General features: G+C 30.8%; 1 protein-coding gene across 1 annotated transcript in view; it reads left to right on the top strand.

Moving 5' to 3' along the window:
• Positions 1-19,151, top strand: part of LOC122503879 (ubiquitin-protein ligase E3B) — a 52,468-nt gene extending 33,317 nt beyond the window's left edge. Inside the window, exons 12-16 of the mRNA XM_043614632.1 lie at positions 500-800; positions 2,476-2,868; positions 5,108-5,272; positions 18,452-18,563; positions 18,862-19,151. Coding sequence (XP_043470567.1) covers positions 500-800; positions 2,476-2,868; positions 5,108-5,272; positions 18,452-18,563; positions 18,862-19,034 — 1,144 coding nt within the window. The 3' untranslated portion in view covers positions 19,035-19,151. The remainder of the gene's footprint in view (positions 1-499; positions 801-2,475; positions 2,869-5,107; positions 5,273-18,451; positions 18,564-18,861) is intronic.
• Positions 19,152-27,827: the final 8,676 nt, after the last annotated feature.

Genomic DNA, 27,827 nt, shown 5'->3' with positions numbered 1-27,827 from the left:
AGAAACCAAATTGTGATTTCGTATGCGAAACTTTATTTTCTTTTAAGAAGCATTTCCATAAATATTTAAGTAACGGAGAAAATTTTTCCATTCATTTATTTAGATGTCATCGAAATTTAAAAGATGAAGACATTGCAGATAAAAATAATGAAGTAAACTGCTCACAAAATGTTGAAGATTGAAAAACGAATCATATTACTGATTGAAGTGAAAACGATTTTTCGAATCAGACTTTTGTGTATTAATGCTCTATTTTATTGTTGAAACAATAAATATTAAACGTACATTCGGCTGGGAATAGAGAAAAATAGTATACGATATATGTTGAACGCCATATAGCATAATAATAAAATAAAGCCTCGGTCTTACATATTACGCCTGCCAGGACATCCAACTTTCCTGCCTTGTGTCTTAATATACTATTTTCTGGGGAGAATTTAAACTTGTATTAATAAATTCTGAATATTATGTTGAAAGTAATTTTAAACTAATATTTTAGATCACGAATAGTAGAAGACGGTTATCGACAATTGGCAATGTTACCATCTCAGGCATTGAAAGGTGTGATAAGAGTTCGTTTCGTGAATGAACAAGGACTAGATGAAGCTGGAATCGATCAGGATGGTGTGTTTAAAGAATTCCTCGAGGAAACAATTAAGCGAGTTTTTGATCCTTCTTTAAATTTATTTAAAGCAACAAGTGAAAATAGACTTTACCCCTCGCCAACATCCTCAATACAAGAAAATCACCTTTTACTTTTCGAATTTGTCGGCCGGATGCTGGGAAAGGCTGTTTATGAAGTAACTATTTTGAAATTCTTTTAAATTGTCCTCTATTATTGAATTTTTAAAAATTGTAGGGGTGTGTGTCCAGATGTGAGACACCTCCAGTTGTGAGACAGTCGATTTTTTTAACACGCAATATTAAAAAGCCGATTGCGTTTATATAAAAACAAAGCCAACTTTTTCGTGTACGCCGAAGCGGATATATAAACTGTTTTTGTTAGATTCCAACACTGTGTGTGATGATCGACTAAAAAGCGTCTTTTCAATAAATGCAAAGTACTTTTTTCCATGTTAATTAATTGGAAAAGGTAAATGTAGTGCATTTAAAAAGTATTCTTTTAGTATTTTCCTTATATTTTGTGATGCAATATTGCATTGTTCCAATCACGGTTGAAAATAATTAATTTTTCCTTTTTCAAAATAGCGCCAATTTCTGGGTGTGAGACACAGCATATCACCAGTTGTGAGACGGTGTCAACACTCATCTGGGCAGCATAAAAAATACGATTTTGCAGGCATACTATTTTAATGTTGTTTTGATTTTTTTCTTGTATTTTTGGGCATGCCAAGTGTAAGAAAGTCAACCGATTCTGAAGAAATCAATTTTAATGCTCTTGTTGAAGCTATTCAATTGTGTTTATTTGATAGTCATATTTTGGAGAATAAATATTATTACTTAGTATATAATAATATATATTATTATTAATATATTTAATTATTTATACTAAACATAACGTTTTATGTCAAACTTTTTAAATCTTAGAAATTTTTAATAAGTGTCTCACAACTGAACATATTTTTTTTGTTGACTAAAGTGATGTGCTCGGAAAATTGATCATAACTTTTCTTGAGTCCATCTGAACACTATACTTTCTTTGAATAAAAGTTGCGTATTTAAGTTACTTTACGAACGGTATATTTTATTTACAATTTCGTTTACCCATTTACAATTTACGGGTCAGAAATAAAACCCGTCTCATACTTAGACACACTCACCTATCTATTAAATAAAATAGGAAAGTTTGCTGCGAGTTGAACACAGTTTGAGTTCTGTTTTTAGGATATAACTCTTTACTAAAATGAGATATTAACATGTTTAAAGTCTCGTTATTGGTTAAAAAACCGGATAGATTTCGGACTAATTAGAAATTTGACCGAAACAGTGCGATTTATGGTCAGGTTTTTGTCACTCGAAATTAATCCGGATAAATCTGAAATCAAAACGGTTTGTATAAACTAGTGAATCCGGAATTAGTCCGAAACAGTCAAAAATTAGTCCGGACAATGTAGTGAATGTTAATAAAAAATAATTATACATTTACACATTTACAATTTACAGTTACAAAATTTATTGTTCACCTGGTTACACTCTTCAACAAAATGGAGAAAAGTGTATGCTCTTTAACTCAAATTTGATATGTCTTGTTTCTCAAAGCCAATCTTAGTGAATTCTGTGTTTAAAGCGGAGTAAAACTATTTTCAAACATTTTAAAACTTTAGAGTACGTTATCGGTACGATGATTAAACTTTGTGTTTAAAAATATTTGTCATTATCGATTCGAATTCGAATTACATTGATTCGAAATCTTTGAATAGTTCGATGTCGATTCCTCGCAATTCAAATTCAAACTTTTTGCATGAACGGAAGTTTTTGGTAATATAATTTTCCTAAAATGTGTTAATTTTTCAGGGAATAGTCGTCGACGTACCATTTGCTTCATTTTTCGTCTCACAATTTTCCGGACAAACTTGTGGTGCATTTTACAGTTATATCGATGAACTAGCATCTCTTGATCGAGATTTATATCGAAGTTTGACTCTCGTAAAAAATTATCACGGAGACGTGCAACAATTAGAATTATCATTTTCGTTGGATGAGGATGTAATGGGAAAATTAGTCACCCACGAATTGATTCCTGGTGGAAGAGCAGAACCTGTTACTGATCAAAATAAAATTAATTACGTTCATTCGATGGCAAGATTCCGAATGGTCACGCAAATTAAAGATCAAACTTTTGCCTTTATAAAAGGTTTTCGTTCCATTATTAATCCAGAGTGGTTATCGCTTTTCTCAACACCCGAGGTTAGAATTAAATTTTTTTTTATTTATCTAAATATTTATATTATAAACAATTTAACAAATTCATTATATGCTGGCTTAAAAATTCTGAAGCGTGCCACTAACATTTAGATAGAGATATTTTTACATTTCATATAAATAATTTTGTAGTATTTTCGTACCAAAATATGACCCCAAAGTTGATTTAGCAAAATTTAAATTTTTTTAAGAGTTATTGTTTAAACAATTTTTACGCATCACATTATTGAAAAAATTTTTCCTACCGTTCTATTTGATAGATTTTAGTAAAATTTGGTATGAGTAAATAATCATACTTTCGAACAAAAAATATTTGTTAGATTTTGTTTATAATTTGTTTAAAATAGCAACAATTATTATAAACAAATAGAAATAAAATAAACAACAATTTTTATTTCTATTTGTTTATAATAATTGTTGCTATTTTAAACAAATTATAAACAAAATCTAACAAATATTTTTTGTTCGAAAGTATGATTATTATTGTATATTACTCATACCAAATTTTTTTAAAATCCATCAAATCCATCCATCCATTAAACAATAACTCTTAAAAAAATTAAAATTTTGCAAAATCAACTTTGAGGTCACATTTTGGTAGGTACGAAAATATTATAAAATTATTGATATGCAAAATAAAAATATCTCTATCGAAAAATTAGTGACACGCTTTAGAAGTTTTGAGCCTGCTATCAAGAAATAAAAAAGGTAAGTCAGTAAATTGATATTAATTAATAAACTTAAAAATAAATCAATCTGAATTTGTAGATCTTTACATTGTATAAACGAGATCTTTAATTGTCATTTTATGAGCTATCGGAATTTAAAAAGTCGGTACTCTTAATTTTTATGTTATTCAAAATTGGAATTTGAAGTGTCGGTCACACTGCAAAAAGAAGTATCTTAATTTAAGATGTTTTGGTAGTCATTTCTAAGATGTTTTGGTAGACACTTTTTAGTTACTTGAAATACATTAATTTAAGATGTTAAAAGTATCTTCGCACACATTTTCTGTGTATTTTTGGGGTAAAAAGTTTTGAGGTTAACTATCCCAGTAAAAAAAAACTAATTCAAATGAATTGAAACGAATTAACATTTTTGGTAGGCTCCAATTCGTATTTGTCACAAAGCGGGATTCACTCAAGCTCTTTGTATATTCAATTGAATTTAATTCAATATGTACCAATTTGTCCAAACGAATTCGCATTCGAAAGAAATGGCCAAGGAATGCATTGAATTCGTGCTAACGAATTGAAAAAAATTAAAGGCTCAAAACTTGTCCAGTGAATTGGTACGGATAGAAGGTTCGGAAGTTCAATACAGTTTCACGAATTCAGGAAAATTGCATCATGGCTCCAATTCGTATTTGTCACAAAGCGGGATTCACGAAAGCTCTTTGTGAATTCTTTTTAATTCATTTCAATTAGTTTTCGTTTACTGGGATGGGCTCTTATGGAAAACACTTTATGTATCTTAGTTTTTAGTAACTTACACTTATGGTGCATCTTACGATTCTCAAGTAACTTATCGCTAAACATCTTATTGCAATAGAAACATCTTAATTTAAGGTACTTTAAAGAACTTACAAAAGTATCTTACTTTTCTAAGATGGAAGAAATATCTTCATCACTGCTAAAACGTATAAAGCATCTTAAATATCAGTAAGATGCTTTAGAAAACATCTTATTTTAAGATGTAAGATACCATTTTTCCATCTTACATCTTATTTTAAGATATAAAAAAAGATACCTATTTGTGCAGTGCATTGAACAATCGGGTTTTCTAATTGTCATATTAAGAACAATTGGCATTTGTAGAGTTGGTCATGGAAGAGTTGAGATTTTTAATTATCATATTAAGAACGTTTGTAAACATTTTAATTTTTTATAAGCAATTGGAATGTTCTGAATAACATTTTTCAAAATTGCATAACTGTGACAAAAATTAATAAAACTTTGAGATTCCTTTGGCAAGTTAATCAAGAAATTTCAAACTTTATAAAAATAATTTTTACACTTTAGAAACTTTTCAGTTGTCATAAAAAAATTGTTTACATTATAAATAATTTAAGAAATAAACATGTTCTGAATGACCATATTCATTTTTATAAACAATAGCTTGAAGAGTATTTGTTAAGAGTTTAAGCTGTTTCAAACGAATCTGCTTTACGCACTCATATCATAACAAACTTTTTTAAATTAACTTTACTTAATTTTAATTACAGTTGCAAAGATTAATTTCGGGAGATAATGTACCGTTAGATCTTCGTGATTTGCGAAGACATACTCAATATTATGGAGGGTTTCACGACAGCCATCGAGTGGTTTGTTGGTTGTGGGATATTTTAGAAAAGGACTTTTCTGAAGAAGAGAGAGGATTATTTCTAAAGGTATAAATTTTAATAATTTCATCAATATTCTATAATCACTACACAAATTTAAAATTTATTAAATATTTACTTAATAATGTAATGTTTGGGATTTTTAAATGTAGAGGATACTAGAGTAAACCCGCTCACTTATTTTATTTTTAGATCGATAAAAATCTAGGAAATTATTCTCTAAATCCAAGTTAATTTATATCATTTGAAAGGTTATGATTTCTACTAAAAAATTAAAAAAGAGTTTTTGATATATCTTTTTTAGTTTTACTTAGAGAAACTTTTTAATACACATATACCAAATTTCGAAATCACAATTTTCCAGGGTAAATCCGCTCACTTTATTTTTTCAAGACGGAACAGTTTTATTTTTTAAATACTAAAATTCGTCTTATTCCCGTCTTAAGCATAATTTATTTTCGATAAACTATGAGTTCTATAAACAATTCTATAAACAACAAATTGGTTTAATAAATAATGAATATACAGGTTTCATGAATTACAACTATGGATTTAAGTGTTATATTTTATTAAGAGAAAGTGAATTCTAGTTACAATTTTGGTTTTAACAAGTCATAAATTTTGTTATTGTTAAAATATAATACGTGAAATTATTTTATTCTAAATTTTGAATTTAAAACTAAGTGAGCGGCTTTACCCCGAGTGTATTCCTCACATTATAGATTAAATTTAATTAAAAATATTGCTTCGCACGGTCCGACTCTTTTTGTAATATCTCGGGAACCCGTAAAAAAGTCAAAAATGGCTGAAAATTAAAAATAAAATGATTTCTAAAAAGTCAACGCTATGCAGAATGCGACGCACGTTTCTGTTTTTAAATTCTTTGAATTATAAAAATGTTATAAATTTTTAAAAACAACACTTTTAGCAAATTTTTCAAAACCTTTGCCATGGACAATTCAATGCATTTTTATTTTAAAAATGTCTAAAATCGCCTAAAATCTATTACTCGGGGGTTTTTGGGGTCGCTGATTACAAATATGATGTCAGTTTTTCAAAATTCATAATGTCGGATCCAATATGGCGGACGACTTTTTTAAAAATTGATCCAAATTACCTGAAATTTGTTACTCGGGTGTTTTCGAGATCGCTGATTACGAATATGATGTCGGTTTTTCAAAATTCAAAATGGCGGATCCAATATGGCAGACATTTTTTTTTAATTTTGGATTCGCTTGAAAATTATCATTCGGGGGTTTTTGGGGTCGCTGATGACGAATCCGATGTCAGTTTTTCAAAATTCAAAATTGCGGATCCAATATGTCATACCATGGAGATCCACTTCACCCATGAACTAATTGGAAAGGTGAAATGCGTTAGGATATTTTAATGGAATTTCAATTTTTGCACTCTCTTTAAAGCTGTTCTCTGAAACCGGCATTTGTAAAATTTGTTCTGCTTTTATGATAAAAGCAAAATTTAAAAAAAAAATGTCCGCCATATTGGATACGACATTTTGAATTTTTAAAAACAGACATCCGATTTGTCATCAGCGACCCCGAAAACCTCCGAGTGACAAGTTTCAAGCGAATACAGAATTAAAAAAAATGTCCACCATATTGGATCCGCAATTTTCAATTTTTAAAAACTGACATCGGATTCATCATTAGCGACCCCGAAAACCCCCTAATGATAATTTTCAAGCGAATCCAAAATTAAAAAAAAATATCCGCAATATTGGATCCGCTATTTAGAATTTTGAAAAACCATCATCATATTCGTAGTCAGGGACCCCGAAACCCCCTGAGTAACAAATTTCAGGTAATTTTGATCAATGTTTAAAAATCCGTCCGCCATATTAAATTCGCCATTTTGAATTTTGAAAAACCGACATCAGATTCGTAATCAGCGACCCCGAAAACCCCTGAGTAACAAGTTTCAGACAAATTTGACGATTATTTATTCTTGGCATTCTGGGCACATTTAGTGTTTTTCAGACGGCAGTTAAGGGGTTAATGCCGTCAGGGGATTATGTTCAAATTAAATAAAATATAGTTTATTATTAATTTAGTTTGCTTTCTGAGGCTCCAGATACTGGAGTCTCAGCAGTTTTTCCATCTATATTTAACTTAAATTTTAGGGCCGACAAAAGTCTAGTCTATCATCTGGAATTGATTCTAGAGGTGACTGACGTGTCACAGGTCTCCTTAGAGGTGGGCAGGTTATTCTAAAATGTAACGCTACAAACTTGGTGAGGAGTTGTTCCAAATGACTTTCAGATTCTAAAATTTCAAACCGATAAATCGTACCTGATCCTCTTTTCGAATTATCTCTTTTACAGATAGTCGGAAACATAAAAATGTATTATCTTAATGTGGAAGCTTTGATTCAGAAGACTGCTGATTTTTCGTTATTAAAAATTTTTTATACAAAGATTTTATAGATAATTATGTTCATGATATTGAGAAAAGTGGGGGTAGGGGAGAGTGGGTCAAGACGGGGTACTTAAGGTTTAAAGCGCAAAAAAACGAAAATTATCGAATACATATTTTGCTATTTTATTTAATAACCATCTTTGAGAATCAGTCTTTAGTAATAAAGGCGCACAAAGGCCATTTGTTTCTTAAAAAATCATAAAATTAATAATATGGAAAAATTGCAAATCTCCCCATCTTGACCCACCGGCGCGGTACTAAAAAAGCAACCTATTTCTGTCGACAAATTTTACAAGTAAAGGTTGCATCTTCATCTTCGTCATTGGCACCAGCACAACGGCACAAAGCCCATTGGCCGCAGACAGAACAAGCAGCCCAGCTTTCATTTGAGTCTAAATAATAACCATTACTATTTATAGAGACATGGTGTATTTTCCACTTTACCATCGCTAATTATTGATTTGACCTGACAAGCTTTTTTTTGGTCACTCTTATTTTATTCAGTCTTGATTTAAGTAGTTTTCTTAACTTCCCTTATTTCTCTTTTCTTTTGCTTCATTTGTGTACCCCGCCTTGCCCTACTCTTCCCTACCCTATCTTTCCCGCACCTACGAAATTTAATAAAATGATTAATTACTACAATTTACGATTCAACAAAGAAAAAAACATATGCTTCCCTTCTTCTGTAACCCTTGTCAGTTATAAAAAATTTTATATATTTCATTAACTGTTATTATTAAATAATAAACACCTCCTAAAAAAGTGAAAAATTCACAAGAAAATTGTCGAAAACAGTTTTTTTTAGTAAAACAGATAAAAGATTTGTTCTCATGGCTTTTAGGTTTTGTAAACAAGAAACTATCGTCTCGGTGCAGTATTATGTAAAATATAATCGCGATTGGTTGATTCGTTTGTTAAATAGGGCCGGTACCCCGTCTTGTCCCACTCTCCCCTATAAATCCCAAAAATCACTTTTTAGTTTTTGTAAATACAACTGTTTTTATAAAATAAATCAATTTTGACAGTTAATTTAGTTTGTTGTTGGCAATATCGCTATATTTTCGTAAAGTAGAGGGTCCAAACTTTAATTTAACTCATATGACAAGTCTCTAGCACGTCGGATTTACCCAGTATACATTTTCAAAAACTACTAGGAAATGATTGTTCGGTACTTTACCCCCAATTTTCTCAAAATCCTGACGTAATGGGAGGTTTTTGTTAAATGTTAATTCGGATTTAGCGCACCAAAAGCTACGGTGAATGACTTCTTGATCTCAGACAACGGAAATTTTTATTTTTTTGCAGGCTTCTGAAATTATATATATATTCATATATGTAGCACTTTAGCATGTGACAGACGTGTCCAAATTCAAAAAATCAAAAAGTTTTTCGAAGAAGAGAATTCGGAACCATAATTATCTATAAAATCTTTGTCTAAAAAATTTTTAGTAACGAAAAATCAGCAGTCTTCTGAATCAAAGCTTTCACATTAATATAATAAATTTTTCAAGTTTCCGACTATCTGTATAAGAGATAATTCGAAAAGAGGATCAGGTACGATTTATCGGTTTAAAAATTTGGAATCTGGAAGTCATTTGGAACAACTCCCCACCAAGTTTGTAGCGTTACATTTTAGAATAACCTGCCCACCTCTGAGGAGACCTGTGGTGTCGTGACCCTCGAGAATTACAAATCATTTTAGGATTAATTTAATTTAGACTGCTTCTCTAAGATCGGTCTTGAATTACTTCTGACTAGATATTAATTGTTTGGGACAAATCTGGTTCTTATTTGTTTGTTGTCTGTATTGGTTTGGCTAGGCTGATTATTGGAGTTTTGGTTGAAGTGATAATTTTTGTAATCTATTATGGTATTGTTAAGGTCTGAATCGAGTCCTTTGCTGTAGATTTTCCTGAGCACTAATGCTGGCCTGGCTACTAGATGGGGGGGAGAACTAGAATCCACAGCTAGTTCAAATTTATTTTCACTATTGTTATCAGAAGAGGTCTGCTGCGAGAAGTTAGGGTTCTTTTTAGGAGGAGAGATAGTATTTTGTCTACGAAGTAAATATTTTTCTTCCGCCTCCTGATATCCTATACTGAACTCCGCTCTAATTTGACGGATCTCAAGTTCTTTAATGTAGGTCGGGCATGTTGTCGATGATGCTGGGTGTTCTCCCTTACAATTGCAGCAACTTGATTTGGGAAGTAATCGTTTACAGTTCTCTGTGTGATGGTTCTCTGCGCAGTGCTCACATCGAGGCAAGTTGGACCTGCATTGTGAAAACACATGCCAGAAGCGTTGACACTTTTGGCATCTAATAGGTCTAGGGATAATCAGAGAAAGTGGGAGCTCGAATGATGACACTATTATGTTTTGTGAAGGGTTAGGCCCGGCGTACGTGATTTCTAATGCCTCCAGCATTTGATTGTTAAAAGTGATCCTACGTTTAATTCTGATTATTGACTGCGTATCGAAAGGTCCAATCTTTTTACAAAGTCTTTATCTGACACGCTGCAATCTATATCTTTGACGACGCATTTGGAGATCTTGAGGGTGTTAGGGATATAAACCCAATAGTTTTTTTGGATTAATAGAGGTGAAGTTTTTAATCTGTTTGCATCTTCTCTAGTGTTGCATGTTATTTGGACTCTATTCTGACCATTCCGTTGAATGAGTCTTTGACCCTTGATGACACTTTGATTGCTATGGGATTTAATTTTCCCAGATTTAAAGATTGTGTTTGGCTTTCCATCATAACGATGTATGGAGGAGGCAAGTTTTCAGGAAATTCTTTTGAGACAGGGAGATTAGGATTGTTCCAGATTGGGAACTCATCCGGATATACTTGCTGTATTTGATGCAAGTTCGCATGGGAATTTTCGTCTGCGCGGTTTCCCTCTTCGTCACTTGAGGAAGACATGTTTCCCTTATAGTTCAACTGATTTAGAAATCCCGGAATTGTGGTGAGCCTAATATCGGAGGAAATAAGTGATAAGGATTCAGAGTCAAGAGACGATATTGAAAAAGACATGTGATTTAATTCTCGTTTGTTTATTTAGTTAATTTGTCGAATCGCACGCTTGATTGAATCCGTTTTTAATTCTGGATGTTTGATATTTTATTTGATTTCAATAATTTTGGCACGTATCAAACTTTCGAGATTTTACATTATAAGACATAAAAGGGTATAATATAAATTTAAGAAAATAATTAAAATGTTAAAATGTATTCTTGTTCTGATGACAAGACCGAAGTCAGTCTCACTCAGTCTCACACCAAATTCCAAATTTAAAGTTGGAACAAAATAAGATGCACTAGCTTCATTTTCATTCTGACTTCGTGCTCCATCTGTATAGATATTAGTACAATTTGCATAATTGGTATTTAGAATTTGTTTCAACATTTCGTTTGGACTTTTATGTGACTTAATCTGAGATCCTGTATAAGTGTCAATCTGAGGGTTTAATATCAAATCTCGTCAAGAAAGATCAAAGTATGAGAATTTATTTAAACATAGAGAGACTTTATTTCAATCTTTAATATATTCAAATCTACCAAAAAGAGGAAATTTATCAAATTTAATTTCCCTTCCCCTTCTAGTTAATGATTTTTCATATAAAAGTCTAAGTCGTGGAATTAGGGTGTTAGATTTTGTAGAAAAGCTACGTACTAAAAATTTGTCCAATAATAATTTTCTACGAGTTGCTAAGGTAGGCTCATTGCATTCGGATAATAGTATACTGATAGGAGTAGAACTCATACAACCAAGTACCACTCTCAGGGCTTCATATTGTAATCTATCTAGAATTTTCAGGGATTTATTATTTGCATGAGCAAATAATTGTGCTCCCCACTCCAAATGTGCCCTTACCAAACCCTTATAAGCGAGAAGTAATGCAGATGGATGAGCTCCCCAAGAAACTCTTGCCATAGCTTTAAGAGCGTTAATAGCTTTACTAGCCTTTGAAGCGATATATTTAATATGTGGAACCCATGTTAATCTCTTATCCAATAGAAATCCCAGATACATGAGAGTTTTTTCAACATGTATATTAGAGTTTAAAGAGTTTAAAATTTCTAATGTTATATTCATTTCATCAGGAATAGAACGTGAAAATAAAATCGATTGACATTTTGGAAGAGAAATAGATAAACCTAAGTCGCTCAACCAAACAGAAAGTATCTCAACCGCAGAACTCAATAATCTTAGAGCATCTTCGACAGAAGTGAATCTAACATAGATTAACAAATAGACTGCATACATTGCGGCTTTAACACTAATAGGTAATTGCTCAAATAAATTCATAAGACAGATATTAAATAAAATAGGGGAAAGAACTCCACCTTGTGGTACACCTAAATAAGAAGTTTCAGAACTATTCAAGTCAGGAAAAAAAATTTCTTTCACTGATAAGAAACCGAACGAAATTGTATAGTTTGTAAGGAACCTTTAGTTTACGCAATTGTTTCAAAAGGAATTCAGGAAGGACACAATTAAAAGCCCCCTTTATATCAATTGACAATGCCAGGGTGCTTTCTTTATTAGCAAAGCCGTTAGATATATCGGCTGTCACCGTCGATACACAATCCAGAACCGATTTTCCCCTCCTAAATCCAAACTGGTTAGAAGGAATCCAATTATTAGATTCGGCTAAAAATTCCAATCTTTTCTGAATCAATTTTTAAAATGATTTACAAAGAGATGAGGTGAGAAAAATAGGTCTAAAACCTTTTCCACCTGGTTTGGGAATAAATAAAACCCTAGTATCTCTCCAACATGTGGGATATATAGAGCAGGTAAACATTTCATTAAATATTTTAAATAAAAAATCTCGCATAAATCTTGGCAATTTCAGAATAAAATCATAAGATATACCGTCTAATCCTGGAGCAGAACCTTTCTTACAATCCGACAAAGCACTATCAAATTCCAACTCAGAAAAGGGATTATTAAATTTTTCAAAGTCTCCTGCATCATTATTTAGAGGAACAAATTCATAATATGGGACGTCATTGCTAACCAATTCTGATCTTAATTTTTTGAAATCTGCAGAGGAAGGATCATTGCAAATATTGGTGTGTGAAGGGGAATTTTTATTTAGAAAGGATCTTACAGTCTTCCATGTTCTAGACATCCCCTCAGAAGGAGAGACATAATCACAGAACGAGATAAAAGACTCCTTCTTTTTCCCCCTCAAAAACCACTTCACCTTCTGATCTATCTCTTTAAAACGGGCTCTAAGTTCCTCAGTTTGATTATTTATCCAATCCTTCCTTGCATTTCTACGTCTTTCTATTTGAATAGAGCAATCATTATCCCACCAAAGTGGCTCAAATTTTCTTTTCCCGGAAAGTGATTGTGGCCTATAGACACCATATTCTAAAACTGTGGATAAACGTGAATCAATGAGTTTGTTATATATCTGATCTGGTGGAGTTCCTCTATTTAAAGATTCATCCAAATCACTCACTTGAGCTCTTAAAGGTTCCTCAATCTTCGACTAGTCCAAATTTTTAAAGTTAATTCTAGTAGAACTAGAACTAGCATACTTAGGACTTAGATCGAATTTTGAGATAAGCAGCAGATGATCAGATCCATATAAATCACTTGTAACTTCAGCAAGTGCCTGAGCAATTAGCGTATCTGAAATTAATATTAGATCGAGGTTATTATTCTTCCTACCAGCTCTATCCATACGAGTGGGTTCAGAATCATTAAGGGGATCCCACATATCGACAATGCAGATCAAAAATGGTTAAAAATCTGCAACGACCGTTTCTTGAAAAATATAAGATATTATGACCTATAAATTTGGGAAAGTCATTTTTTATCATAAATACATAGGATGAGTATTTTATTTGTTGTATTTATTAAAAAAAAATATATTGTTAGAAAATTAAATATGGGCAGTTTCCAAGAGCCCAAACTGCAACGACCTTTTCTTGAAAACAACAAAACAAAATAATTTTTCCATTTGGCTAACTTAATTTTAATAAAAAATACACATAATAAGATTCATTACATATTTGAAAACAACAATAAAAAACTTTAATTTATGTAAACTGTTTTGTATATAAATTTGCAACAAGAAGATTTGTTACAGGGGAACTGCCCATATTTAACTTTCTAACAATAATTTTTTTCAAATAATTACAACAAATAAAATACTCATCCTGTGTATTTATGATAAAAAATGAGTTTTCCAAATTTATAGGTAATAATATCTTATATTTTCCAAGAAACGGTCGTTGCAAATTTTTAACCATTTTAGATCTGCAATGTCGATAAGTGGGATCCCCTTAAGGGAGAAAAGAGAAAAAATATCGAATATTTCCATCAAATCAGAACTTCTAGGAGAATTAAAGGTAGCACCGTACCCCAAGAAAAAGAGTGTGCATTGAAATTACCTTCCACAATTAAAGGTCCACAACTAGTAGCTTCCTCAAAAAATTTCATCCAAATATTATACCCACAACATCAAAAAAAGGAGAGACAGCGGTTTTAAATTTAATTGTGTTGACCATGATTTCTTGTCTCACCAAAAGAACAGTACCACCACCGTGAGCATCTCGATCTGCTCTATGTGTATTATAACCAAAAAATTCCCATGCTTTAAATTTATCTGACAACCAGGTTTTTGTGATGGACAAGATATCAACTTTATGTTGAAATAATAAGGCCTCTATTTTTGTCTTTTTATTTACCACGCTGCATGCATTCGATGTGGCAAATATTAGACATCTTCCCTCCCTTTCCTCGTCAAGAACCATGTTAATATATAAATGGGGAAAAGGAAGAGAAAAAAAATGAAAAAAGAGGCTTTTGTAGTAAACAAAATCAAATTAAAACAGAAAAATAATCATGCCTCAAATGTAACACAGATAAAATAGAGAAAAACAAAAAACAAAGCAATAAAGTAAAAGAAACAACTAAAAAAACAAAAAGAAAAACAAGTAGAAATAAATAAATATGTAAAAGAAAGAGAAAAAAACAACATACATCTAAGAGGCTGGAGAACTGAGATTCATTAGAATTCAAATTTTAGGATCAGAATCAACCAAATTAATTAAGCCTTGAGCAGCAATCATATCTCTATCTGATCTACATTCAATACCCGTCTGTATACCACCCGGTCTTAACATGTCGTTCAAATTTGAAAAGAGGGTTATAGGTTGACCATCAAGTTCCCGTTCACCTCCAACTATAGACAAATTTAGAGGATTCGAAACAACCTGTGAATCAGCCGCTCGTTTCAGAGCATTTCTAGCTCTTCTAGAAATATTCGGAGAACCACTGAAACACAGATATTCCAAAGCCTCCTCTCTACTGCAGTTATTTATATACCGGCATCTTGAGATTTCAAATTCAAAATTATAAATAGGGCAGTTGATATCCACAGCCTCATGTGGACCACCACAGTTGGTACACAACGGAATTTGATCTCTATATGGACAAATATTGTATCTGTGATTACCCGAATAGTAGGAGCGAACCGGATGCGTTGACCGACACTGATCAGCGATATGAGAGAATCTCTGACATCTAAAACACCACGATGGTTTAGGGGTAATAGTCAAAGCAAAATCCCTAACAAAAATGATTCTTGGAATAAAAGTAGAGCGAAATAAAAATTCAACTCTACTTGTAATTTCCAATTTATTGTTAAAGCAACGCTTAATAGCTATTACATTATTTCTAGTATCTGCATCCAGACTATCTCTCAACTCAGAAACAGATCTCGAAGTTGGGATATCATTACTAAATCTTCTTCGGCTTATTTGACTTTTGGGAATATAAGTTCTATATGCTATATTTAATTCAGAAGAATCAATCAAGGTGTTAGCATCTTTATAATTCTCACAAATGATCTTGATTTGGTTTTGACCACTTCTAAAATTTCGTTTAGGGCCTGAAATGACAGATTCTATAAGATCAGAGGTGGCAAAAGGATCATATTTGCCTAGAGCTTTTTTTGGATCTCTCGATTCCATTTTTCCATTAGAACAAAAAACGGGCCAATAGATTTTTCCGCATATCTAAAAAGACTATTCACATTCTCAGAACACGATCAGTAATACATTGGATTCTCTAACAGATCTTTGAGTTTCGACCCCCTATCAAGAGCAGATTTCTGCTCATCAGAGAGGACCTCATCTTCATGATCCGCATGAGAATCCTCCTTATCAAGAGGATCATCAACAGAATGTAGAGTATCAGGATCACTCAACTTGCTAGACAATTCAGAAGGTTTTTCCCCATCGTCATGTGAGGTAGTTGGACAATTTCCAGATTGAGATTGAGTGGAAATAGAGGATTTTTTTTAATCTTATGAGGAGTATTAGAAGAACCTGAAGAACCAGAAGCATTAGGTGAAGAATAGTTCTCTGATTTAGTTAAAGATCCAGATCTTTTCTTTATCCCTCTCATTAAACTCTTCCACTTCCATTATTCTATTATTACTATTATCCCCATTACCCAAACTTTTAGATTGAATATTGGTTTGTTGTTTTTGTTGTTGTTGTATTTGAAGAAATTTCCTATCAGAGATTTTCTGGCCGAGAAATCCTCTTCCAACTCCTGACCGTCTCGTACTTAAATTCGATCCATTCGAAGTTGAGGACATCTCACGTGTGTTCAGCAGATTCTTAGGAGGCATAGTAGCAAAATCTAAAAAAAGTAACTCATCAACAAAAAAAAACAAAAAAATAATAATTAAATAAGTAAAAAGAAAAAATGTTAAGATTGATAGGGTAAATGCACTAGTAGTCGGACACTTAAGGATACAATCTTAAATTATGCTTTTTTTCTTGAAATAGCAAATATCTACTGTGTTTATAAGCACATTATTAATTAAAGGAGTTCTTCAGGATTAAAAATCATATAAATTTGTTACAAATAGTTGAGTATTCAATAAAATATAAACATTTTAATAAAAAATTACGAATGCTTTAGTAGTCGGACACTTTTTCCCCTTGTTTCTATAGTCGGACATCTGTCAGATATTTTGAATTTATAAAGTAAAAAAGATAATTATTTAATTGCTATCTGCTGGAAAATGGAATTAAAGCACATTAGAAGTTATTAATATAATATTTAAACCCTATAAGTTTTAATATTTATGATTAATTATCAACAAAACTTTGTGCCACTCATCGCGCTACTCGAAAATGGTTGTATCTATAGTCGGACACCATGATTTTTAAAACATTAAATAAAATATTTCTTGTTTAATTATTTTCGAAAATAACACTAATTTCATAAAATATAAACTTCACACATTCGTCTAGTATACTTTTTAAAGTAATTATCACAATGCATTATTATTTATTTGCCAAAAAACACGAAAGTGTCCGACTACTAGTACTGTCCGACTATACCCGCACTTACCCTATTATTATTAGAAAACAAAGTCCAAAACAGATTCCAGCCTCATTAATATATTAGTTAAATAAATTTAACATAATAATAAAGAAGACATTTCAATAATTTAAATAAAATTAATAATCATAAAAAAAAATGAAAACTGGCAAATATCTTTTCTATAAATTGTTTAGATATAACAATGTAAATAACACGAATTCAAAATAAAATAGCCAGGTGAAACCAACTATAGTAACAAGTATAATCAAAAGGAAAAATTAATTTAAGCTAAATAAGAAATTTATTTGAACGTAAGATAGGAGAGACAAGTAATAGAAAATAAATAAAGATCCAACCTCGAATTGTCAACAAATATTGTTTTTAGTGTTGACCTTTACTTGTTTGGTGGAAAGTAATTTCACTGGTTCTTGCAGAAGTTATGAACTCATATATTATTTAAAATTAAAACCAGAATTTATTGCACTGTGTCCTCATTTTATTTTAAATTTTATTTTGATTTTCTCCTTACTTTTTTATGTGAGGAATAAATTATATAAAAGTTAAAAGTTCAAAAAATATAATAGTAGAACGGAACACTTAATAACTGAGTTTATCACACATACACAACTTAATGAAAATTTTCAATTAAGTTTAAATTAATTAAACAAAAAAAACAAATCACAGGTAATTAATTCACAAAAATAAGAAGTACTTAATGAACATCGGAGGACCGGCGAGAATAATATCTCGCAATTCAGAAATTTACAGAGTAAGAAGGGTAGACGAAAAGACGTCTGTACTCTTCAACGGAAAAGGCGCCCTATGTTGAATTCATGAAACTAAACGAAAGTTCATTAATATAAGTTGAATGTTAAGTACCTACTATTTACAGTACCAATATCTCCATTTTAAGTTGAGTTCATAGCGTCAAATCGCTAGTGAGCGGGTTTACCCCAGTCTCTCCTAATGTTAAATAAAAATTGTGTAAAGATTTAAATGTCCCCATTAAATAAATGTTTAGCATGAATCTTGCCTGAGAATTTAATTTATGCGAAAATGAATTTTAAATGTTTAATTTTCACTAAACTTTGAATTTAAATATTCCAAAAATGGCAAGTAAATATTTAATAAAATTTCAGAAATTTTTTTGTGCTGTGTGATATTAAATCTTTTAAATAACATTGCATTAGGTATAATAAAGATCAGGGGCGTAGCCAGAAATAAGTTTCAGGGGGGAGGGGTTTATGGAATTTTATCAGAGGTGTACTCAGAAGAAAATTAGCACTTTAGGCTTTAACATATATGTTTTTCCAAGATTTCGGGATTTGAACCTCCAAAACCCTCCTCTGGCTACGCTCCTGATAATGATTGAAATAAATTAAAAGATTTAATTTTTCAATAAAAACTGAAGATTGATTGCATTTGTAGTTTGTGACTAGTTGTTCGAAATCGCCGTTGCTTGGTTTCGCTCATTTGGAACCTCCTTTTTCGATAAGGTGCGTAGAAGTTGGAGCTGATGAAGACACTGGTGATACAATAGGTAAAATAATTTTCAAATATTTTTAAGAACAAACTGAATAATGTCAGTGATAATATTTATATTATATCACTTGACTTGCTGTTACTCCTAGATTCACTACTTGAGTCAGATCCCGATATTCACCCAGTGGCATTATTAATATTTTGTATCAAATATCGAATATTTAGAGTTTAATAATCCGTTTAATAAATTTTGAAATAAAAAATCTTTCCGTTTATTAAAAAAAGTATTTTTTTTGTACTTTAAATATGTTAAATGATTAAATAATTTAAAATTGTTTTGCGTTTCTTTTTTTCAGGCAGTATAATTAGGGCATTTTTCACAATTAGGAAGAAGGATCCACAAAATAGATTGCCTACGTCATCTACGTGTTTTAATCTCCTGAAATTACCAAATTATCAAAAAAAGAGTACTTTGCGGGAAAAATTACGATATGCTGTTACAAGTAATACAGGTTTTGAACTTTCGTAATTATTTCTAAATATGACGCTATAGCTGTGAAAACCAAAAAATTGCAAATTTATAGCTAATATAATGTAAAATATCAAATACATAGTATATTGTATTATTTAGATGTATATTGTGAAATTGCGACTCTAATGATTTTGAATCTTAAGTAAGCTAATAATATATATTTCTTATAATGAAAAATTAATTATATACATATGTATAGATTGCACCCAGAAAAAACTGGACTAATTTTGAATAGAGTGCTATTAATATGGGGCACATATGAAATCAGACCAGGTTTTTCTGGGCAATGTACATAGTAAATAAGGACAGTGATATTTAGGAGATTACATACATCATATTTTGAGATGACTTATACTAGTTCTAATCGAGGAATTGATGGTCGTAATATTTTAAGCAGAACTTTGGTAAAAAGTGTTCTGAAAATATCAATAAGCATTCAAAATTAATAAATTAACTGCAATCGGTAAATTTTCATTCAAATTAGTTGTTCATTCAACTCTATTTAACGGGTAAATAAACAAAGTTATAACATAAAAAAATGATATAAAACTGTAAAAAATTACATATTTTTGAAATAAGATATTCCTTCTTAGAAAAAAATTAAATGCAGAGATGTACAAATTTAGAAAATTCGATTCGCTCCAAAAGAAATAGTGTGGACTTGGTTCGCATTTAAAATCCATGTTAATTGCAAGTTTTTGTACATCTCTAATTAAATACTATTAAAAAGGTATAAAGAATGTAAATGTGGTTAGATTACACTGCGTGTGAATGAAACATCAATATTCCCTCACAGCACCGGGATATTCAGGATATCCCAGAGACGTCCTGGGGATATCGATTTGTTTTCGGAAGTTTGGATATCCCTGGATTATCCTCTGGATATCCATGGACGTCCCTAGGATATCCCAGAGATATCCAAACTTCCGAAAACAAATCGATATCCCCAGGACGTCTCTGGGATATCCTGAATATCCCGGTGCTGTGAGGGTTGTATGTCTGTACCATTTCCATTAATACAATATGTTAGAACTAGCCATAATTCTGTCAGTTACAAAAATATATTTTCTTCAACTCACACAGGAGATGATATTTCCTGAATATTTCAGCAAAGGATCGAAATATTTCATTACAAAGTTCTTGAATTGTTGCTGTTTTTAGGACTATGCTTGTGAAGAAATATCACAACAAAGCTTAGTTACATGAATATTATAATGAATTTTTCTGGAACTGTAAGATTACAATTAATTAAGTGTTGAAGTTAACGATCACTCTGAGTCAAGCTTGATTTGGAGTGATCGTTAATTTCAACACTTAACTAATTTGAAAACCTAGTGATAGAATTATTAATTGTTATTATTATTATTATTGACCATGGATCTACAAGGGTCATATAACAGTACTTCAAATATTTTCCAATTTTCTTCGTCTTTTAACAAAAGGGAATTTTTAAAAAATGGATTAACATCAATAGACGTGCTGCTAGATTTACCACTCAACTACAGTTCCTCTTGAATTGTCGAACATACGATTTGACGCCTAAACACATCGACACTACTGATTCTAGTTTGGATCATTTTTTCTTACATAGTAATACTGGTAACTCAAAATTTAATTCTCTTTTTAAATCTTTCAAAAATAAATTGTTGAATATTTTCATTGAAGATAAATGTATTCACATTCATTATTTATTTAAAAAAATAATACATTTAAATCCGCATTAGAAAACAATTTTTCTTTACTAAGTCTACGATCTATTTATGAGATACATAACCAGAAATTGATTCAATTTAAAAATAATCTTAGAAAACAATCTGAGAAGAAATTTCGATTCTTACAATGTAATCGTTTAAAATTACATTTCAATAATCCGTTTAACTCTCAAGCTGAATGGTTTTTGAACTTATCTAATGTTGATATTCCTGATGATGTTACTAACCTTATATCATTATGAAGAAATTTTAAGTCTTATGACGTTAATAATAATAATAATAATAACATTTGTTTAAACACGGATATTGAATACATAAAATCTGCCGAAAATTTTATTTTTTCTTAAGAATTAAATGATGAAATTTATAACATATATATAGTATATACCTATAAAGTCATTAATAGAGATCCGTTACCTAATTTAAAAACTAAAATTTATACAATTTTAAAATATCTAAATAATAATGATTTGCTTTATAGAAAATGTGGTGACATTGAACTTACTTAAACTAATACGAATCTCTCAAAAAGTTGTGTTTTACCCAAGATCCATAAGAATAACAATCCTTTAAGACCTGCTGTTTCTACTATTAACAAACCAACTCACTTTTTATCTAAACAATTATTTACACTTCTTAAGAATTCTATAAAAGAGCAAAATCATATGTATGTAATAGTTATGATTTCATAAACAAAATTAATTCTTTTTGTATTCCTGATGATCAATGTAAGATTACAAGTTACAGCAATATTACATTTATAAATCATTTAATTAAATTTTACAATTAAAATATTTTTATAAACGTTGATATATTATTAATTTATTGAATTTGTTTTTTATTACTTAAGGGGACTTTCTGGTGCAGAATTGGTAAAAAATACACTTTTTTAAACACTTATTGTAAAAAATGTATAAACTGTATCCAAAAGATGCCTTTTTTTAGTGAGACAGTTTGCGAGCAACTTATTTTATATAAATTAAAAATTCAAACGGGATTCTCTTCATAAGGGTTTTTTAAACAAGAAACCTCAAAAACAATTTTTTATGTATATTTTTTTCAAAAAATCGAAAAAATGATGTGTTTTTGGGTCAATTTACCTTTGTAGAAAATAACAGGGTTAGAGGTTAACATATAACCATATAATAACATTTTAGAGGTTAGTTGTTTAGTTTTTTAGTTAATGGTTTTTGATTTTTAAAATCGGTTTAGTTAATTTCGAGAAAAGTGTCTCTCTGTTTTCAAAAATGTGTCCTTAAATAAATATTATTCAATTTATATTTATTAATCAATTATTATTATTATTATTATTATTATTATTATTATTATTATTATTATTATTACTATTTAGTATCTCAATCTTAGCTTTTTAAACGTATTTTTATTACTAAATATAAATAATTGTGTAATAAATACAAATTGAATAAATTAATAATATATTGACAATTATACAGAGATTTTAATTGCAAAATTTAATTAAACAATTAATGAATGCAATATTGCTGTAATTTGTAATTTTGTATTTGCAGAAAAAGCAGTATAATATTCATGTAACCTTTGCTGTGATATTTCCTCACAAGCGGACATTTTCCTAAATGCAGCAACATTTCATGAACTTTACACTGAAATATTTCTTAAATATTCAAGAAATATTATGTGGTATGATGGAGTGTATATTCAGCGAAATCATGCAGGATGAAAAATAGTTGGTTTAAATTGTTTAAATTCGTTAAACTATTCAATTATTGGATAAGTTATAAAATTGTTATCTGCGTAACCTCTGTTATAGCTAGGGCGCCTTTCTCCCGGACAGCTCATACAATAATTGGATAGTTTCACTAATTTGTTGGATTGCGCCCCATAGTCTACCTAATTGAATATTTTATCCAACCATTTTTCTATGTAAGGTAGGAACTAGACATGGTACAAAAGACAAGAGTTAGGTGAAGGTACGAAGTTTAAAAGCGACATCTAAAAGGTGGATAAGTTTCAAAGAGTTCATACAAGTGTGGAAATTGAATGTGGGCGTTTGTCATAGCATGGTCAGGAGGCCCGAATTTAAGTTGAGCATTGCTCTGACTTCCTGCTGGGTCCCAGCCAGAAGACATCACGATAATTTTTTCAGATAGCTGTTATATACAGGCGGACCTTTGAATACTACAGTCGTCGGGTGCATGCTGAACTGTTCATAAACGTAAACATTCAGGACCGTATCAATAATATGATGAGAAGGCACATTATTAAGTAGTCATTATTCGTGCTTCGCTTTAAATACAAAATTGACTCAAAAAATAAGTTACCTGAAGAATAAATAATTTTCAGTTCATTTTTCATAATAAATTTTACAATGAATCAGAAAAAACTATATAAAAAAACACATACTAAGGGTGTTTCCGTAGTAATGGTAGTGCGTGAAATTGGCAAACGTGGTTGGTTTGTGAGTAAAATTATGAATTTTGCGATTGGCTAAAACTCTAAATTGACAGTTTTCGTGCTTGGTTTTCACGCTTAATCATTTGAAACCAAGCATCAAATGATAGCACGAAAACTATCAATTTAGATTTTAGCCAATCAAAATTCATAATTTTACTTACTAACCAACCACGTTTGCCATTTTAACAGCACTGCCAGCGTGAACGTCTGGAACAACCTTAGTATTCAAAAGAGAAAAAATTATTGGTGTCTACTCTCCCACCTAACGACTTCCAGTCCCGTATTTATCAAAGTTGGTGCCTAAAGTAACGCTGGTGGGGGCCTTATTTATGAAATTAGGTTTTTCAAAAATTTGACAAAGAATACAATTTTTAATTAATAATAATATTATATATCCCTACTAAAAGTAAAGTCATGAATAATAATAAAACGTCAGAAATTCTGACTAAACTCTAAACTTACATAATAAACGCGCTTTTTAATTTTCTAAAATCATGAAAAGATTTCTAAAAGAAATTTTGAAGTTTTTAAATGTCCAACAAAATGTTTTCGAAATAATTCTTGAAATAAAGTTTTGATGGTGGGGACCCATAGGCGGTTGTCTAAGTTGCCTATTACATATAAATTCGGGCCTGACGACTGCACTATTCAGAGATTCGCCTGTAAAAAGATTTTTATTTTTTAAATTATTTTAATAAATATTCAATAATTTTTTGCTCAAATCGCTATTGGATTTTAGCAATAAAAATATTACTTAACGATGTGAATTTTGTTATGGTTATCTCGGTCTACTTCCACAAGGGACGGAGAGAAAATTGACAAGGGTAGGTGTCTAGAATGGAAGAGGAATAGGGTAATGTCACCTTGAGTGGACCGCCTAAGCTTTTTTCGAAAAAATTCTTTATAAAAGCAAATTAATCGGAGGTTTCTATTCCAAAATTTAGTTTAGATCCCTAAATAAGTGTTTATACCATAATAGCTTTGATTTTTTTATTTGGAAGAAAAAATTGACTTTAAAAAAAAGCTAATTTTTAAGGAATGAAAAAAGTGTAACCTTGAGTGTACCACTCCTAAAAAATTGCAAAATTTATTCTAAATTCTTTAATCTATTTACTATTTCTGATATATTAAAACAAAATTTATGCTTATGCACCTTCAGACCATGTATGTGTCGCAATGTTTGCAAGTGAAACCATTTTTAATAATTTTGGCACATATCACATCAATATCACAAAAGAATTAATAAAGAACATAAAACATAGTTCTAACCAATTTATTGTCAATTTATATCCAAAAAATGGTAAACTGACATTCAGGGCCGGATTTAGGGTGTCAGAGGCCCTAGGGCACTAGGGCCCTGGGGCCCTCTTACCCGGGAGCAAAATCAATCAAATTTAACACAATATATATTTGAAAACGTAAAAACAAAAATAGATATATTTATTTTGAGACTATTACAAATTATTCAATTAAATAATTTGTTATGGTTATCAACAATGTTGTGCAAACATTTTTCACATATTAACGACACTTTCTTGATTTTTTAGAAAGAAACTCTTCAATTATTTTGTTGGTATCCACTGTTTTTAATAATTCGCTTTCAATTGATAAAATAGCCAACGATAGCTGCGCAAACCGTCATTATTCGCATGCAGCTTGAATTGTAATTGTTTGAAATCGGACAATTTTCAAAAATTGTCGAACTGCAAATCAATTACAATTTATATTACATATAGAAACTGATTTACTATTATAGACAGGGTGTCTAACAAGGATTGAGAAAAAAATTCCCTGACTTTTCCCTGACTTTTTCCCTGACCTTTTACTAATTTTATTTTTGCTTTCTTGAGAAAAAATATAGTAACTGACATATTTAACAATAAATTAATATCTAATGATAGAAAAAAACGGTGATAAAAATCTTCTAAGTTTTGTTAGGTTAAAAAAATTTTTTATTCACAAAAATTTTTTAGAAATTTCCCTGACTTTCAATGAAATTCTCTGACATTCCCTGACTTTTCCATGACTTTTCCCTGACCGTTAGACACCCTGATAGAGCATTTACACATATACACTTCTTGTGACAAGAAGACCTCTTAAAAATTGGGGGCCCCTGACGACCGGGGGCCCCAGGGCACTTGCCCTTTTTGCCCTACAGCAAATCCGGCCCTGCTGACATTAAAAATGAAAAAAAAACAGGCAGTTCACTCATTGTGACATGCAACTTTTCATGGCAGCCACCACAATTTTTTTTGAGTCAAAATTATCACTTAATTAAACTAAGACAATCAATTTCAATGTCCAAAGTAGTAGGAAAAAAATAAGTAACCTTTTAAAACTTAAATTGAACACTATTTCTGCACTTCCGAATCACATTACTTATTGTAAGAGCGACTTCTTTTTTGGTTTATGATCTTAAAAACGCGTTACATCAAACGCTAACGTATATGTCTATCACGGAACTTAATTTCTTACGGTTTCTAAGTGCGGTGCTGCTATTCGGACTATTTATTTCACGTTTCCGCTGTCAGATAACTTAAAATCTCAGGTGGTCCACTCAAGGTGACATTACCCTATATAAAGTTTGGAATTGTTTTGTGCTGGAAGAGATTAAAAATTAATGTGTTTAGTTTTTCTAATTTATTTTCCGACCACTATTCAACTTAAATGAACAAAAAGTTGGCGCACAAATCGTATGTACAGACTGTATTTCAATTTCTTCAATAAGTCTAAAAATAAAAAATACGTATTTCTATTTTTAGACGAACAGCAATTTGTTAAAATAGTTATTTTCATGAGCCTGAGGTTCGAAACGTTTTTAAAAGCGAAAAATTCAAAACCAATTTTTATGAAGTTAATTCACCTTCAACTTTGATGCATATAATTTTTTTACAAATTAACCATTTCTTAGAAAACTTGTAATAAAAGTCGTATAAATACATCATTTCATAGTATTTTCGTTTTTCTCTTTAAAAACGATGCGGACTTTAGTCTCATCTCATGTGTTTTTATTGTTAATTTTCTGTCAGTTTTTAAGTTCATAATGCAATATTGTTGTGATTAAGTTTAACAGTCCACATACCTATGAACTGAGAAAATATTTGTTTATCACTTTTATAATTCTGTATAGATTAAGGAATGTTACAATAAAATTAATTTTTTTGAAAATTGTTTTTAAATTTTAATATCGTTTATAATTTTTATGTAACATAACATATTAAGTCTTTACAGAACCTCAAATTTCAATCCTTATTAAATAATTTCCTTCCAAAATTATTGTAAAAACGGAGAATGGCGCACCTCAGTTTATCAAAATTTTACAAAATTCCTAGAAGGGCGCGGGTCCCACGCAATTGATCCCAATGGGATAGTTAACACAATTGATAAAAAAAACACAATTATATAAACATAAAACCATTCTAACAACAACATTAGTTCAAATAACATTATTGTAAACTCATACACGCCAACGGCATGAAGACTAATTTGAATCCAACTTTGGTTACAAAAGAAATAATAACAAGACGATAGAATTAGGTCATTTGAATTTATAGGCAAAAGGCACAATTTTGAAATAGCACTATCCAATTCCGAATTAACAGTTCGGACCCTAACGGAGCGAATAAGATTATCCCGACGTACATAACTCTTCCAAACAAACATTTACAAGGTGGAAGATTTTTTGCTTTTTCGAAAGCTCCCACGGCGTGTCTGACAACAATACAATGTCGTCAGCATAGGCCAATAACATTACTTCAGTCAAATAATTAATAGCATGGAGATGGCCAGGGATCCCCACGCTTTTGAAATTTTTACCGAATCCATTATTTTATTAAAAACATCCTCAAGATATATTATCCAGTTTTCGGCGAGTTTTTTAAGAAAACTGAAATTTACCAAGTCTAGCCCGGCTGACTTATTTTCTTTAAAATTCGTTATTTCTTTTATCTCTATTACTCTATCAAGGATAGGATTAGCAATATTGTGAATGAAAGACCGATCAACGCTAACATGAGGGAACATATTTAAAATTTCTTGCGTTCTTTATCACTTTTAAAAAAAAATGTTTGCCTTTAAGTATAATGCTTTACACGATTCATTATCATTTTTTTGAAGATCCCTAAAAGCGGTCACCTTGTTACACTTCGCCTCTACACATGCTCCGTCAAACCAAGGTTTCTTACTCGCAATTAATCCAGATTTAGGTTTATTTCGTACTCTCATTCCAAGCTTTTATGCTACATCAATTACAGTAGAAATTAAATTACTATTCAATTCATCGATATCTCCATCAACCATCATGCTATCAATAAAATTTTTAGTTTTTTGTACATCGAATATTAATTCAAAATATTCTATTTTTTCTACATACAAATTATTCAATGCAACCTCCTGTACATTTAAGTACAGAGCGACAAGAAAGTGATCAGACAATGAAGCCAAAGGGAGAACTCTCAGATCATCCACTACCCCCAAATCTTCAAAGGAAGCCCAAATTAAGTCAATTATACTTTTCCCCTGGTGCCCAATGAACGTCCAATTTGTCAGGCAATACGAAATCGTTCTACCATTTAGTAAAACCTTACCATTCCTTTTCATAAACCTATTTAAATCCTTCCCTCTTTTTGATACAACCGTGTCCTTA

This window comes from Leptopilina heterotoma, unplaced genomic scaffold (genome assembly GCF_015476425.1).
Source record: "Leptopilina heterotoma isolate Lh14 unplaced genomic scaffold, ASM1547642v1 Lhet_272, whole genome shotgun sequence".
In the NCBI taxonomy this organism is placed as follows: domain Eukaryota; kingdom Metazoa; phylum Arthropoda; class Insecta; order Hymenoptera; family Figitidae; genus Leptopilina; species Leptopilina heterotoma.
This window is presented reverse-complemented; position numbering and strand designations above follow the sequence as displayed.